This window comes from Trachymyrmex cornetzi, unplaced genomic scaffold, assembly GCF_001594075.2.
Source record: "Trachymyrmex cornetzi isolate Tcor2-1 unplaced genomic scaffold, Tcor1.1 scaffold327, whole genome shotgun sequence".
Classification (NCBI taxonomy): domain Eukaryota; kingdom Metazoa; phylum Arthropoda; class Insecta; order Hymenoptera; family Formicidae; genus Trachymyrmex; species Trachymyrmex cornetzi.
The window spans coordinates 136888-154461 of record NW_017297972.1 but is presented as its reverse complement, the minus strand read 5'-3'; the positions used below and the strand labels follow the sequence as shown (position 1 = coordinate 154461).

General features: G+C 44.5%; 1 protein-coding gene across 3 annotated transcripts in view; it reads left to right on the top strand.

Annotated features, from left to right (window-relative positions):
* Surf1 (surfeit locus protein 1) overlaps nucleotides 1–17574 on the top strand; it is a 44169-nt gene that overhangs the window by 15013 nt on the left and 11582 nt on the right. The window contains exon 1 of one of the 3 annotated variants that reach the window (XM_018510242.1): nucleotides 13850–13871. The exons of the other annotated variants lie outside the window; for them this stretch is intronic. Coding sequence (XP_018365744.1) covers nucleotides 13869–13871 — 3 coding nt within the window. The 5' untranslated portion in view covers nucleotides 13850–13868. Of the gene's footprint in view, nucleotides 1–13849; nucleotides 13872–17574 lie in introns of those variants that run through there. 3 annotated transcript variants of the gene reach the window in all.

Below are 17574 nucleotides of genomic sequence, written 5' to 3'. Positions count from 1 at the left end.
CGATTCGCGACGGCAGGGGGTGGGTCGCAAAAGGTGTGGGAAATTTGTCGGAGGGCGAGAGAGATAGGCCACAAGAATAAACTACGCGAGGGCGTAATAATAAGAACAATTATATTTGAGAAAATATGATAAAGTAGAATTAATTACGTTGATTACACAATTACAAGTACCTTCCGGAGCTTCGCTCCGCCGCTCTACTCGATACTCTCGGTACTCGCACCGAGAGCCGCTAACTTACTTCTAGCGCCGGACGCCGGTCATACGCTACAGCATGAGCCCCGACCTTCCCCGCGGTATCTTCCGACGGTGTCAAACGCCCGCCCCTCGACAACCGGCAAGAACCCGTATCCACTGTACCACCAGACTCCCGGACGTGTAACGCCGGCCCGCGGCCGACGCCACGGCGATGGTGCGACGTGAGTATAGTGAACGCCTCGATGCGACACGACTCTACTCGACACGTGAATCCCGGGAACGGACTCTACGGTCACCACTACCGGAAGTTAGCTCGGCAACGCGATAATCCGCGTTCCGACGCGACAGCACAATGCTCGGCGGCACAATTATAGCGAGCGTGTCTACGCGACGCGATACTAAACGATAACGCAACTGCAATAAGCGTCGTTACGCGACGCGACGAAACTCGACGACACGATTACTCTACGCGTTTCTACGCGACTCTACTATACTCGGAAACCGGAAGTGACTCTCCTGTGGCGAGAGGAACGAGCGCGACTCGGCTCTCGATTCTCCCCGAACGACTCTACTTTACATCAACTCGGCAATGAATATTATTCCCCTTACTCTAACTCCTGAAACGCGACAGTTAATAATCTCCAAGGCTCGGGAGGATGGCACGTGGCTCGCGGTTCCGCGGCTCTACACGGCGGTTATTACGTATATAATCTCTCGTTACGATGCGAGCTGGCTTACGTGCGATCCACCCGGCGACGTACCCCGGTCGGCAGCTTTACAAGCTACGACGCTCGTCTCACCCTCGTCGTCTCCGTCCTCCTGGTCCTTCTCGCCAATCCCTCGATATTCCTCTGCGTCCGGGTGCTCGCTCTCGGCGACAGCGATCTCGTACTCCCCTTACACTATTCGGCTCGCTCGTCCGCAGAAAGAGTGAGGCCCGGGAGCTCCCGGCGGATTTTCGCAGGCTGCTTAGCGCTCCCCCCCCCCCTCCTGCGCGGGGAGGTAGTCACGCTGATTGGCTTCCGCGTGTCACGATATCTGCGCGTGCCGTGCAGGTCCGCGCGGCCTTGAATCCTGGCTCATACGAGCGCGCAATGAATGTCCCTGTCAAGGGTGGCGTTTCTGCTCACGGCCCCTGCGCTTCCTGGCCTGGCGGAGGAGATCGGGATGGATTTCCTTCTCGCTCCCCGTCGGGGCCCTATGCTCCCGACGGACGTCCGTCCGGCCCCTCAAAGGTGGCCGGGAATTCTGGCCTCCTCCGGTGCTCTGCAAGGGGTGCATGGTGAAAGTATGGTTCCTTTCGTAGGCGACCGCGGTTACAAGCAATGATATGAAATAATACAACCTGCTTATCCGGGCTCCCGGATGTGCGTCCTTCTCTTCGCTTCTTCGGCCTTTCGTTCGATCCTGTCCGTCTTCTGTCTTCCTTCCAAGGGTGGCGGGCGAGACGGCACGATGAGACAATGAAATTTCACAGCAGCTGCCGAGCGTGATCCGTGGCGCGTCTACGCTTTCCGATACGCTTGATCATTACGCAAAATAAATGCTACTACATAAGAAGAAAATCTGCCGAGTAAAATAAATGACGCGAATTTTAACGCACGCTCGCAGGTGTGCTGGCACGCGCGCTCGCGTGCGCCCTCGCCTACGCGCTCGCCCTTCGAGCCGGTAGGGAGCACGAGTCCGCCGTCGACAAGCCCGCACAGGACAAAATGTCACGTCACATTATATATGGCGTTCTTGAAAAATGTTTTATCGCATAACTCAATGTTTCATCTTTAATTATCGTTTCGGTTCCTCTTATAATGATCACAACAATTACTATTCAAGTCCGTCATAATTGGATCGCTCCTGATATTGTTGGTATAAAGGCACCGTCATTACCTACGCCGCGCATTCGTTACCACTGAACAGCGCCATACCCCTGCAAAATCTGCTATGCAATCCGTAATACTGCCTAGTATGAATCTGTAACACCCTGTACATGTGCTTTGGGCGCGCCGAAAGCGAGCACATATACATGTACTCGTGCTTGTGTGTGTGTTACAGCGCCTTGCCACGATAAATGCTGATCTTATAGGCGTAGAAAAGTGACGTTTTGACGACGAAATTTGTGCTGCATCCCATTTCGTTGTTATTTGCTTAATTGTGAAAATGTGACTTGTCTCGTACTTATAAAAGTTCTAAAAATGGGCAGAAACTACATTTATCTTGGAATTTTATACGTAAAAATGTATATTTTACTCGTTTCAACGACTGTTAAATCGTGTGTTTCTGCTCGAATTTAGGCTAACTTTACCTGCCTTTTACAACCATTTACTGACTATCAAGGGAGGAAAAGACAGTTTTTAGGAGGAAAGACATTTTTACAAGTGTTTTAAAGCGATCTCAATTAGATTTGTCCAAATTGTCTTTATTTACTGTTAGAATATACGCGATATTAACGCAGAATCAACGCGGCTGATAAATGCAAAATGCCGAACAAGATCTGCTCAGATGACGTAAGCGGCTTCCGCGTCTTTCATTTTTTTTTTGCGGTGTGCGCTATCGTCTCGGTAGTGTGTGAGAAATAAGCAGAGAGAGCTATAGTGTGTGTACATTAGTGAGCATAGAAATATAATAAATCTATCTCTGTGTGAACCGAATCTCTCGTCTTTTGCACCTTCACACCGCCCAAACCAACAGGTTATAGGCCCAGGCCACTTCCACTGTGCAAATAAGTTTCATACTGTGAAATAAAAAGGTTTTCGAGGGGGATTATAATGGCCTCGTTGAACGCAACGTGCAACATCGAGGAACTAACCGACACAAACTACGAATCCTGGAAAATCCAGATGAGGAGTGTGCTTATCGTGAACGATCTATGGGGATACGTTAACCGTGAAATAGCTGCGACCGAAACAAATTGAGTCGAATGGAAAACGAAAGGTCAAAAGACACTAGCACTGATAATGCTAAGTACATCAGAGTCAAATCGCACACATCAAGAGAGCCACAAATTCGGCAGAAGCATGGAAGGAATTAGCGTGAGTCCACGAATTAAAAGGACCCGTACGGAAGGCGGTACTGCATAAACAACTGCATCGAATGAAAAAGAAACCCAATCAAACCATGGCGCAATACATTCATTCCTTCATGCGGACGGCGGAGCAGCTCGAAGAAGTCAACATAAAAGTTCCAGACGAATTACTGTCGGTAATGTTACTTAGCTCTTTACCTACGGAATATGATAATTTTTGCGTCGCGATCGAGTCACGGGATGGTGTATCAAATATTGAGTCATTGAAATTAAAACTTATAGAGCAAGAAGCAAGACTCAACGATCAAAACTCAAAACAAGATACTAATCGAACCGATGCTTTATCAGTTAATAGTAAAGGAAATTATTCTAAAGGAGGCAAACCCCCTTCAAAGGAACGTCAGTTCAAACCGAGAAACGCCAAGTTTCAGGGAAGTTGTTACAAGTGCAGAAAAATCGCCCATCGTGCGGTTGAATGCAGAACCCACAAACCACGACTCACGGAAAATAACACGGAGGACGCGATGCAAGTAATAGCATTAAACACAGAGCCAGCGAAATCCGCGCATTGGTGTTTGGACAGCGGCGCGACAAAGCATATGTGCGATAGCACAAAATTTAGCACTTTTTCGAAAAGTAAAGCATGCAACGTATACATTGCAGCGAAGCATCAGATCAAATCAAGAGGCGCCGGCGATGTCAAACTGAATATAAAGCTGCCAGGAAACGCATTCAACAATATAAAATTACAAGATACGATTAGTACCGGAGTTTAGGAACAATCTAATGTTAGTATTCAGAATGACAGACAATAATTATGTCGTAATCTTTCGTAAAAACGAAGCAATAATAAAGTGTACGGATGGATTAATCGCCATGACTACAAAACGTCGAGGACAACTGTACATGGTTAATGAAGGCAAAGAAGATGCAGCATTTAACATTGTGGAACTCGCACAGAATAAGTTAAGGCAATGGCATGAAAGATTCGGCCACTTGAACTTCAACGATTTAAAAAAAGTTAAAAATCAACGGTATGGTGAGTGGGATCAATTTTGATCCGGACATTCAATTTGACTGCGAGACATGTCATACAGGAAAGATATGCCAAACTCTGTATAAAAATTCAATAAGGAGAGCAAAAGAAAACTGGGTTTGGTCCATTCGGATATTTGTGGGCCAATAAGCACCACGTTTTTGGGCGGTTCGAAATATTTCGCGACGTTTATTGACGACTTTACAAGATACACCGAAGTAGTCATGCTGAAGAACCGTTCAAAAATCCTGTACGTCTTCAAGAAATACATGTTATGAGCTAAGAGAGAGACTGGCCACAGCATTAAGATATTACGTACGGACAACGCGAAGGAATATATTTCTAAGGAATTTACAGAATTATTAGAATCAGAAGGCATCAAACACACGAACTGACGGTACCACATACACCCCAACAAAACGGCGTGGCAGAAAGTGTTAATTGCACGCTGGTAGAGATGGCGCGATTCATGCTGCTGCAATATAAATTGCCAAATTGTCTTTGGGCGGAAGCAATAAATACAGCAAATTTCATAAGGAACAGGTGTCTGACTAACGCACTAGACAACCAAACGCCATTTGAAATGTGGAACAACCGGAACCCGTATGTGGGATTCATGCGTACTTTTGGATATAAGACGACCGCCTTGATCAAAGGAGTAAATAAAGGAAAATTCGAGGCGAGAGGAAGATCCATGATCATGGTAGAGTACTCTAGCGAATCAAAGGCCTACAGACTGTGGCAGCCCGGAACCAAGACAGTCATCAAAAGTCGAGATGTGCGCTTCACCGAAAAGGAAGGCCTCAATAGTGAACAAACAAATAAATTGTTCAAGGTCCCTATGAATTTGGAGAAAATGTCATCGAAAACAACCCCATGGAAGTAAAACCGGAAGCTGAGGAAAATGAAGCGGACGATACCGAGGACGATGACGCAACGGGCACATACGACGATATATGGGGCACACCGAAGGGAATCTTTAACATTGAAAAGACGAACGCGGACAAGGAAGATGACGACCAAAACTCGATGGATAAAACAGAGCCGAGTACATCGATGAGAATTACAGATGGCGGTGAAACAAAACGAGGCCGAGGACGCCCGAAAAGGATTACAGCGGGAAAGCCGGGTAGGCCGAAGAAACAGTATTCAGAAGCGGCAAACTTAACCATTTGTCAGTACGAGAACCCACCAAATGTGCAAGACATGTTAAGCAGAACGGATAAGCAGTTATGATTAGGAGCAATGAAGACCGAACACGACTCATTGATGAAAAATGAAACGTGGAACTTAATCGAAAGACTGCTAGGGCACAAAGGTATTGTACAATAAATGGGTATTTAGGCTAAAGAGAGACCAGGACGGCTCGCCAAGATACAAAGCGAGGCTGATTGCGCGAGGTTGCGAACAAAGAAAAGGTGTCGATTTTGAAGAAATATTCGCGCCGGTGGCAAGGTACTAGACAATAAGGGCCCTGCTGGCAGCATCAGTAGAAATGGAAATGCACGTCCACCAAATGGATGTCGTAACAGCCTACGTCCAGGGAGACCTCGAGGAACGTGTATATATGGAGTAATCCGAACTGTTCGTCAGGAAAGGAGAAGAAGACAAGGTATGCGAACTTAGAAAACCTGTACGGCCTAAAACAAGCAGGGAGAGCTTGGTATAATAAATTGGACAATTTTCTATCGACCATAGGTATGTACAAGACTGATGTGAGTCCTTGCGTTTATACTAACTCTAAGAAAAATAAAGTAATAATCATTGTTTATGTGGACGATTTGCTTATAACGTCTAGCGACATCAAAGAATTATGTGAAACTAAGAAATTACTAATGAGTCAGTTTCAGATGAAGGATTTAGGGCCAGCGAACAATATATTAGGGATAAATGTAAAAAGAAACAGCATGTTACCCCACAGGTAGCATGAAATTGTCGCAACGTCAATACATACAAAACTTGCTAATCAAATTCAATATGTTGGACGCAAATCCTGTCGCAACCCCGATGGATTCGAATGTGAAGCCATCCAAGGATGAATGTCCACGCAGTATAGAGGAAAAGGAGCAAATGAAAAGTATAACGTATAGGGAGCTCGTCGGAGAGCTCGTATATTTAGCAAACGCGTCGCGACCGGACTTGTCTTTCGCGATCAGCGTATTTGGTCGTTATTGCGAGAATCCTGGTCCAATACACTGGAGAATGGCTGAAACGAGTACTGCGATACTTGAAAGGCACGATAGAATATTATATCATGTACAGTAAACGAAACAAAACATTACATGTTTACGTAGATGCGGACTGGGCGAGCGATATCGACGATAGAAAATCATGTTCGGGAAACGTCTTTATGTTGGCAAACGGCATCTAAAGAGGCTATATACTTAAGGCGTTTATTAAAACATATGAATTTCCACAATCTTACGGAGGGTGCGACAGAAGTATTTTGCGATTGCCAAAACGCGATACAGTTAAGTAAAAATAATGTATATCACGGCAGGAGCAAACATATAGATATTAGATATCATTTCTCGAAGGAGGCGAGCGAAAACGGCGATATAAAGATAAAACATCTAGAATCAGAGAACATGTTGGGTGATATATTGACTAAGACGCTGTCTAAGGCCAAGCATGAGAAGTGTGTAACAATGTTAGGTTTCGATTCAACGATCGGTACGAACGATATGTAATTTATGTGTTCATCTCGATGTATCGTGCGCATTGATAGAGAGAGTGTTAGAATATACGCGATATTAACGCAGAATCAACGCGGTCGATAAATGCAAAATGCCGAACAAGAACTGTCCATATGGCGTAAGTGACTTCCGCGTCTTTCATTTTTTTTTGCGGTGTGCGCTGTCGTCTCGGTAGTGTGTGAGAAATAAGCAGAGAGCTATGGTGTGTGTACAATAGTGAGCATAGAAATATAATAAATCTATCTCTGTGTGTGAACTAAATCTGTCGTCTTTTGCACCCTCACACCGCCCAAACCAACATTTATAAATAGCATACAGTATAAATTAACGTGTATCTCTCGTCTATGATGTCACAATCCAACATGGTCGCGATTAGTCAGGAGCTTTAAAGGGTTCGTAGATACAGCGTTTTTCAAAATTTCAGAAATACGGCAAGAGGGTCGGCCATTTTAAAAGACATTGAAGTGAGGTCAACGGCATTCGAAAGATAATCGTTTTTACCCATTTGTACCGCCTTCATTTTCGTTTGTATCTCAAAGGGTTCGGAGATACAGCGTTTTTCAATTTTTACGCAACCCCTATTTTGGGAAATTAACTAATTTACAAGATATCGAAATGAGACCAACGACATTCGAAAGAGAATCGTTTGTTACTTGATGATAATAGCACTTACATATCGGTGAGCAAGGATCCTACAAGCAGAATCTGTTCGCTCTTTACTGATGATACTCGAGAATACGAATTAGCCGAAAAATGGATATATAGACTTGGTTATATCTAGAAAATTATATTGCAGTGATGGGATTCTACCGAGGGCCTATGGACTTTCCAAAATTCATAAAATAGGTTTTTCATTATGAATCATCATTTCCTTAATTGATAGCCTTCTCTATTTATTGGCCTCCTTTTTACATCAAATAATAATAATAATAGCTCGGGAGACAGCCTCCTGTTGGGACCCACCAACGACACGCAGACTAGGTCCATTGTGTCTTCCCAGCCGTACTAATCCCAGGTCAGCTCAGACCAATCTTCCTCCAGAAGCGAAGGAGATCTCTGACCTGGAGTTGACATACCTGCTCGGGCTCGAGAAATATCGAGTCCAATAGAAGCCGCCTATGTCCAGCATACGCTGGACATTCACATAGCACGTGGAGAGTAGTCTCTTCTTCGTGTTCGCACTTCCTGCACTTCGGATTATCACTAAGCCCTAGCTTGTGCATATGGTAGTTGGTGAAGCTATGGCCCGTGTAGATCTGCACCGCCAGCCTGGCCTCCCCTCTTCTTAAGGCCCTAATGTTCCTAGCAAGGTTCCTACTGGGTTTCTCTCTCAGTAGGGCCCTTGCCTGCCGGTACTTGGTCCTTGTTTCTTCCTTTCAATGTCCATGTCCCGCAGCCAGTCCCTTATTTTTGCCCTACCACTACAGCTAGGCAGTCCACGGGTCGGTTCCGGTCCCACCAAACTGGCTGATGAGCCGCTTCTTGTTAGCTCATCAGCAATCTCGTTGCCTTTGATTCCCGAGTGCCTCGGGACCCACACAAGAGCGATGTCATTGCCCGCGGTAAGCCTGTCCAATACACCCTTGCACTCCCAGATCAGCCACGAGTCAAAGACGCACGCCCCCAGCGCCCCTCTGCTATCCGAGCAGATCGTGATGCGTCTGCCCGTCTTCCCTGATGCAATCAGTGTTTGAGCGCAGCTTATGATTGCCACCATCTCCGCTTGGAATACCGTGGTGAATTCTCTGAGGGGGAGAGCTTCCCTGAATCCACCACGGCTTCCAAAGATTCCGGCACCGGTGCCCCCGTCAGTCTTGGAGCCATCCGTGTACCAGACGTCCCCCTTCCTAACAGGGCACCTCGTGCCTCTCCCACTCCTTACGACTAGGGAGATAGATCTTGAAAGATCTATCGAAGTCGCGCCTTCTTGGCATCCTGTCTTGCCTCATTTCCAACACGGTTTCCATCTGGATCTTCCATGGTTGCCGAGTGTGACCAACCCCGATCGTCCATTTGCCCTCGCACTTCAACCTATACGCAGTGGCCGCCACTGCCGCCACTATCGCAAGATGGAGTGGTTCGATTCCGAGCAGCACTCCCATTGCTGCCACCGACGTTGTCCTCATTGCTCCCAGACGCCCTGTTAGAATAAGAGCCCTGACGCGTTCCGGCGATGCTCGAGTCTCCGCCAGCTGTGTCCTTGGCCACCAGACCACAGCATAGAGCAATCTTGGCCGGAGCACCGCTGAGTATAGCCAAAGCACCCTGTCCGGCTGAAGTCCCCCAGGTTTGCCCAAAGGTTCTTCTGTACAGCCAGAAATATGTGCAGGCCTTCCTACACATCGCCTCCAGGTGCAGCTTCCAATTCAGTCTTTTATCCAGGATAACTCCTAGATACTTGACTGACGTCTCGGGAATCAGTCTGACCCCTTCCAAAACGGGCTCCTTCACGGAGCCCACTTTGTACTTGTGAGTTAAATTTGCCAGACTTGTCTTATTCGGATTAACCGACAGACTCGTCTTTTTACACCATTCTTCCACCACCCCTAGACCCCTTGTGTGAGCTCAAGGAGCGTTTCTAGGAAAGGGTCTCCTATCAAGATCGCTAAATTATCAGCGTACCCGATTGTCTTGAAGAAGAACCTCTTGCCATTAAGCTCTTCAAGCAGCCTATCCGCTACGGAGCACCACAGGAGTGGTGAGAGGATCCCCCCCTTGGGGACAGCCTCTCCCCACCCACCCTACATTCACCGTACCCAGTGATATCGTCACTTGACGTCCAAGCATTCCCCGGGTCCACTTCACGAGCTTCACCGGTACGCCCCGTCTTGCTGCCTCTGCACACACCTCATGTAGGGTGTTGTTGAAGGCCCCCTCAATATCCAGGAAGGCGCCTACCAAAAAGCCTCCTTGCTGAAGCTGCCTTTCAATTTTATAGACAAGTGGAGAGCCCATATGCTCGAGTGGCCAGCCCGGTAGGCGTGCTGCTCGGCATGTAACAAATACCGAGCCAGCACACAATCCCTGATGTATACGTCGACCAGCTTTTCCAATGTCTTAAAACAGAACGAGATCAAGCTGATCGGTCTGAAGTCCTTTGCAGTGACAGTTAGCTCGCTCTACCTTGGGGATAAAGACGACTTTCGCCTTTCTCCACGCCTGGGGGGGTGTACCTAAGGGCCAAACAGGCTCTCAGCACTCTTGTGAGGGGCCCAATCACTTGCTCCAGCCCTTTCTGAAGGAGAGCCGGGAATACAAGGTCGGGCTCCGCCGACTTGAATAGTCGGAAAGAGCTAATCGCCTATCTGACCTTGGTTGGCCTCACAATTTCGGCCGCTAATTTCCAATCGTTGACACATGCCCTAAAGGGGCCCGTGTCAACTTCACAGCACCTATCCACACCCTTCTGGAAACCAGGAAAGTTGGTCTCCAGAAGGTGCACCAGGCATCTCTCCCCGGATGCCACGGTGCCGTCCGACACTCGGACTGCTTCCAACGCTGCCTCCGGGTTCCTGGATAGGAATCTGCCAAGCCTGGCCGGTATTCCCTCCACCGACTCGCAGAAATCTCTCCAGCTCTTCTTCGCCTCCACCACAGAATCTTTGTATTCCTTCTCGGTTTTCCTGTAAAGATCCCAGTCGGAGGCCTGTGTTCCTCGCTTTGTTCCAGGCCCTTCGAGCCTTGACCCTGAGATTCTACAGTCGTGGGTTCCGTCAGGGAGTTCCCCTATTGGTGGTAATCGTCCTGGCCGGGCAGTTCGCCTAATAGGAGCCAATCAGAGTCCTTTGTAGATGCTCCACACAGAGCTCCAGATCCTCCGCCGTGCCATATCTCTTGGAAAAATCGCTGAGGTTTATTCCCAGGTCCCTCTGATAGGATCCCAATCCGTCCTCTTTGGATTCCTCACTTTCTTGACCTCTACTTTAAGATCTGAAAGTCTAAAGGTTATTAACCTGTGGTCGGAGAGCGAGGGCTCATCCGACACCTTCCATTCCCTTTCACACGGATCCAACGGGAGCAGAGAGTGAGGTCTAACACCTCACTTCTCCCTGCCACGCAAAAGGTGGATTTACCTATGTTCAGAACTTCCAGGTCAGTAGTTACCAGGTACTCCAGCAACTTCCTTCCCCTTTCATTCGTGTCGGTGCTTCCCCATATGATGTGGTGCACATTGGCATCACATCCCATCAGCAATGGCAGTCCCTCCCTCTGGCAGAGGTTCACCAGCCTGATGAGCTCTGGTGGCGGCACCCCTTCTCCGTGCGGAAAGTAGGCCGAGCAGATGATGAGCCTCCTGTACTGCCGGTTGTCATCACCTCCACCGCCGTCAGATCCCTGGAACATACCTCAGACAGGAGCTGTGCATCCAGCCCCTTAACCGTTATGCATGCTCTAGGTTTCTGTTCAGTGGGAGCTTTAAAAAGTTTCTCACATGCTGCCACACCCTTAAAACATCCACGGACAATCCATGGTTCTTGTATCAAGGAAATGACTGTGTGCATCACAGATTGGCGCCTGGCTAGAACCTCCGAGGCTCCTTTGCTGTGATGCAAGTTAATCTGGGTAACCTCTATCACCGATCATCCCATTATACGAACTAATCTTTGGATCGAGGCTTCTCCTTGCCCGCCCCCTTTCCATGAGATCGAGCCACCTGGCCGGTATTCATAGTCGGTTCTTATTTTAAGACCGTCTTAAGTAATGCCTTAAGTCGCTAATGCGGCCTTCTGATTGGTTCATGACATCTTAAGACTGTACTTAAGACAGTCTTGAATATAAGATCTGACTATGAATACCGGCCTAGGTATCTGAAATTCGCATACATTATGACGAATAAAAATTCAGCAAACCATTCATGGTTTACAAATAGGAGATACAAATTTTTGTAAAAATCAAACCATTTTTCGAACTTGCGTCCGCCATATTGGATCCGCCATTTTGAATTTTGAAAATCCGATTTCAAATTTGGATTCAGCGACCTCAAAAACCATGATTTAACAAATTACAGTCGAATCGATGAAGTATAAACATTTTTTTTTTTTAAATGCGCACATATGCGTCATGAGACGAAAATGGCACGACTTTTTTCTGCGCATATGTGCGTCACTGACACTCAAGGGGTTAACGGTGATCTGCTCGATCCCATAGCATAGCTTGGAGTCCCGTTCCATTTTGTCTCTCCAGCAGCGTCAGGACAGCAGTCGCGGGCTTCGGAGGACCCGGAACCCAGACCACCGCCCTGTGCCTCCTTTGAAGTTCCTCCAGGCCCACCACTCTGAGCTTAACGCCCTTCCATGGCATGATGCCCCTCACCCGGCCTTTCAGCCAGTTAAGGGACGCCGCGTCCTCTCTAATGATGACTGCCCCGTTCTTGAGGGTAACCAGTCCCACGAATCTGGGCAGGGGACTCTCTTGGATCCCCTCCATCTCCGCCAAAACCGCCCCTCTAAACAAGGTCAGTTACTCCGGAGTGATTCCCTCTTCAGGGTACCCTCCAGAACAACCGCCCTTGCCAACGGGTCAGCCATCGTTGCAAAGGTCCCAGCCTGAGCCCTAGGCTTCTTAACTGTTCTTTTAACCGAGGGGGGCGGGTTGGTCAGAGCCCGCGTGGCGCTTTTTACCGGTGAGCCCTGTTATCCCCTCCACCGGCGTAGTAAGAGCCGTCGAGGGACCCGGAGCCAGTGTTGTTAGGTATGCCGCCTTTTTAGCGCATGCGCACTACAGTACTAGTGACTTCTAGAGAAATCCAGTAATGTAAAGGATGAAAAGCGCGGGGACCGGGGTCGCGGGCTAAACTGTTCGTGGTTACGTACGAGAATCGGAGAAAAGGCATATACATTATATGTAATTTATTTTGCGCAAACAAAGAATCTAGAAGCACTAGATAAGTAAAATGTAATATGTAGAAGATAAGTATAGATTTGGCGAGATTTGGCAATATATGTAAGTTAAGTAATCTACACTGTGAATCACATATTGCCAAATCCCGCCAAATCTATACTTATTTTCTACATATTGTATCTTACTCGTCTAGAACGATTCTTTGTTTTAGCGAAATAAATTACATATAATGTATATGCCTTTTCTCCGATTCTCGCGCGTAACCACGAACAGTTTAGTCCGCGGCCCCGACCCCGCGCTTTTCATCCTTTACATTACTGGATTTCTCTACAAGTCACTAGTACTGTAGTGCGCATGCGCTAAAAAGGCGGCATACCTAACAACACTGCCCGGAGCCTGCCCTTCAAGAGTCTGCTCCCTGTCCCTCTTCACTGTTCTCTTCTGGGCTCCGCTACGGTTCCTCTTATGAGGCGCCCCCGCATCGCCGGCATTGCTCCCGTTTCTTTCCGAGCCCGAAGGGGCCCGTTCCACAACAGGAGCCATCTCCACCTCCGCTGCAGCGACCACCTCGCTTTCCGAACCCTCGGCCTCGGCAGGCCCGTACTTGCGGCGCGGTCGCCGCCGCCTCCGCCGAGTGCCCTTTCGGGCCCTCGGTTATCACGTCTTCATTGATTTGTAATGTGTTGAAATTCTTCATGCATATCCCACGAGCAGCTAGGGAACGACAAGGTCCGCCCACGCAGAGCCCCGCATGCGTGTGTAAGGCTAGGTACTCTGGGGTTTAGCTCGGTGCCCCAGAGGCATCGATCACGACACTGCTCCCCCAGTGCCACGCAATCTTCACCTCGATGGCTTCCAGCTTGGCTTTGGGGGGGCTGATCGGCCACGGCAACGGTCTTCCCGGACCAACGCAGGGTTTTACATCTGGAGGCCCGTTTATAACCGCCACTATCCGGGATCTCCAGTCACACGCGGGGTTTCACACCCGGGAGACCGGGCACCTCTCCGGACGTCCTCCAATCCGCCACCTGGAGACGCGCCCGATGGGTAGCTCAACCCATGGGTTTACATCAGATACTCAATGGTAATATTCCCAAACTGTTCAGTTACATTCAAACAAAACAGTTTTAAACTTGTACAAAAATTAATGGAACTTTTCTTGACAATAACTTCTCGTTAATTTTTTTAGATGTTGCTATTGTTCACCAACATACCTATGGATTTCACTATAAAAAGTGTTTCTGAAAGGTGGTATTTCATCTCTCGTTCCTGTAGCATTCCTAAGAATGAATTTTTGAAAGCCTTACGGTTTTAGAATCAACATTTTATTTTTGATAACAATTTACAGACAAGAGTTTAGGACTCTCATGGGCTCTCCCTATAATTGTCTCTCGATTTAGTCACGGAAGATCTTGAGAAAGAGGCTTTGGAGAGGTTTGATTTCGAATTACCTTTCTACTACAGATATGTTGATGATATCGCGATTACGATTTCGAATCACTTTATTAATGAAGTTCTTTGTGTGTTTAATTACACTCGAGAATACAATTTGGAATACCTTGGAGGTTGGTGGTGAAAAACTTAATTTTCTCGATGTCACCATAATTAATTCGAAATTGCAAATTAGAGTTCAATATTTTTCACAAACCAACCTTTTCAGGCCGTTATCTCAACTTTTTATCTCTTTATCCTCTTTCTCAAAAGAGAGGTGTTTTGATGAACATGATGGACAAAGCATTTCTATTATCTTACCCCAAATATCATGAAGAGAACCTCAATTTTATTAAAACGTTTTTAGACAATGACTATCCCATTAAGTTTATTTTTGACACTATTAACTTTCGATTTAGATCTTTACTTAAACGGAAGACTCTTATACAATCAATTAAAACAAGTGGGGAGGAAATTGATATAGTAAAATCCCATTGGTTTTTACTATAACATTTCTTCCATGCGTTTAAGAAAAATTTAAGAACATCACTAAGAACCTTAATATCAAATTATCTTTCTTCAGTCTCAATAAATTTGATGGAATTATTTAAGTTCAAAAAGATGTTTTTGAGCATGATTTAAAGAAAAATGTAGTCTACAAGATGTGCTGTAAAAATTGCAATGTTTCCTACGTTGGATAAATTGGCAGAAAGTTGAATACCAGGATAAAGGAACACCGAAATGACATTAACAAACAAAAATCTGTCAGTCATCTCGGAACACAGATTTCAATTTAATCATGATTTTGATTTTGAAAACAACAAATTAGATAACGAAAGATATTTGGGGAAAAGATTAGTTTCGGAAATGTTCAATATCAAATTCCAAGAGAATGGTCTAAATTCTAAATGCACAATTTGACACTGAATTTTTACACCATGCTTATTTAAACATTCTTAATAAGTTTTGATATCATATTACTTTATTATAATATAATTTTAAAATTTTTACTTTTTAACTTTTTTAATATCACATTACTTCATTATAATGTTTTTACTATCTATATTTTGACTATCTACATGTTTACATCGATTAAATTTTGACTTTTTGACTTTTTTAATATTATTTTACCTTATTATAATTTTTAATTTTTGACTTTTTGACTATCTATGTATTATAGGCTACCTTATACCTTTTGACTACCTACATATTTTACATCGATGATTCATTTTCTTTAAATGTTTATTTTATCTATTGACTTTATACACAATATTATGTTTTAACACTCATTTTTGTATAAAACTTGGTTCGATATTGAAGTCTATAATCGCACAATAATACTATTTTTTGATTAATATTTTTCATTTTCCGTTTTTCTAATACATTGTTATAATGCTCTTAAGTATGCAGTCAAGGAGTGAATGTGTGTAAGTCTTTCTAAGATTCACTTTTTTTTTTAAAATTCTCCCGCTAATTCGTTACTCTTCTTTAGCGCTCACTTACAGCTTCTTACAGTTACTTTCTCAAAATTTAGAATTTGAGATTCTCCTTACTGCACTCTTCGATTTATTACCCTGCATTGGTATTGACTAAGAACATCACACTTAATTACTTCATCGCTGAAAATGGCTCGAATGGAACTGGAACGTTCGATTGATTTGTCATGTAAGAAATGAAATATACTATTATATAAACAATGTGAAAAAGGACAAAATAAGAGTCAATAATCAAATTTGTAACAATTTAAATATAAGTCAATAAAAGTGTATAATTAACATTACGTTTCTCTCTCTCTCTCTCTCTCTCTCTCTTAACTATTCTCAAGATTAAATTATTCATATTACAATAGAGTACTTATAAAATCAAACTGAGTATGCGCAAAATACTTCTAACATAAGTTGACAATCGGAAATAAAACCAAATTAAAATTAAGTATGCGCAACATACTTCTAACAAAAATTGACCGTCGGCAATAAAACATTTAAAATTAGCCATATGTATATATATAAACAATACTTTACAAGTTTCGGCTTTTGGATTGAGCCTTCTTCAGAAGAAAAAATTATTAATTGATCATACGCCGGAGAATAAGTCATCTTTCCAAAACCGAATCCATGAGTCCCCCGTCAGAGTCAGAACATTGCTCACCATGGTTGGAAAATCAGAAGTGAAGGAAATATCCACTGTGAAATTTTTCCAAATTAAGAGATAAAATTCTATATGTTATGTAGGTTTCAATTAGGAGAACTCTGCCAAACCTCTCAGGAAGGACCCATCATTCGTTCCATTAGTCGAAATCATAGACACTTGCAAGAAACCAGGTTCAAATCAGTAATTCACTCCATTACAAAAATAACTAACTTCAGCACACATAAGTGAGACTTATTGTACGTTCCTTACAATAGATCGTATCTTTGCGAGAGTTCAGTGTCGACTGAGCAAGACTGCAAATGCGTCAATGTTAAAACTTGTTTATAATCGGAATGTATGCTTTATGGAGACCTTCAGTATCCGTTTGCAAATTCAGACTGTTTTTCTGTCTTTTAATATTGAGCATTTCCGACACTAAACGCTTTCTGTAACGCGGTTCTTCATCAAGAATTTCAACATTATCCCATTGAAATTCATGACCGTATTGCAGCCTATGCTCAGTGATAACAGATCGGGTTGACGCATCATGTCTAATATGATTACGGTGCTCGGATATTCTTGTTTTTAACTGTCTGCTCGTCTGACCGACATAAGACGCGTCACAGTTTTCGCAAGAAATTTTATAAACTACGTTGTTCTTAGAGTTTTTGGAGAGTGAATCTTTCTGCACCTGTATATATTTTCCCATCTTATTTGGACTATGAAAAGACACTCTGACGTCGTTATTACTAAATTTCTTGAATCTTTCCGTATGATGTGGTAGGAATGGAACCGTAAGCCATGAAGACGGTTGTACGTCATTCAAATTTTCAGTAGAATTGTCTTGTGTCATATATTTTGTTTTTAATAATTGTTTAATACGTTGATTAACTGTATTGAATATAAATGGTAACGGGTAATCATTTTCCAGTAATATGTTAATGACGAAGATTAAATTCTTGGTGTGGAAAGAGCAATCTGAAAGAATGAACGCACTGTCCACTAAAGAATATATAGTGCCTTTTTTCTGAGATACCGGATGATTTGAATTAAAATTAAGAAATCTACCAGAGAAGGAAGGCTTACGATACCAGTCAAATATAAGTTTAATATAAGAAATACAAATAAACTCTCAAGAAGGTCAAAATATAAACAAAGAAACAGGCAACTGAGAGTTATATCGCTGTAATTCGTGCGAGTAAAAGATTTATTAAGTACCAAAAAAA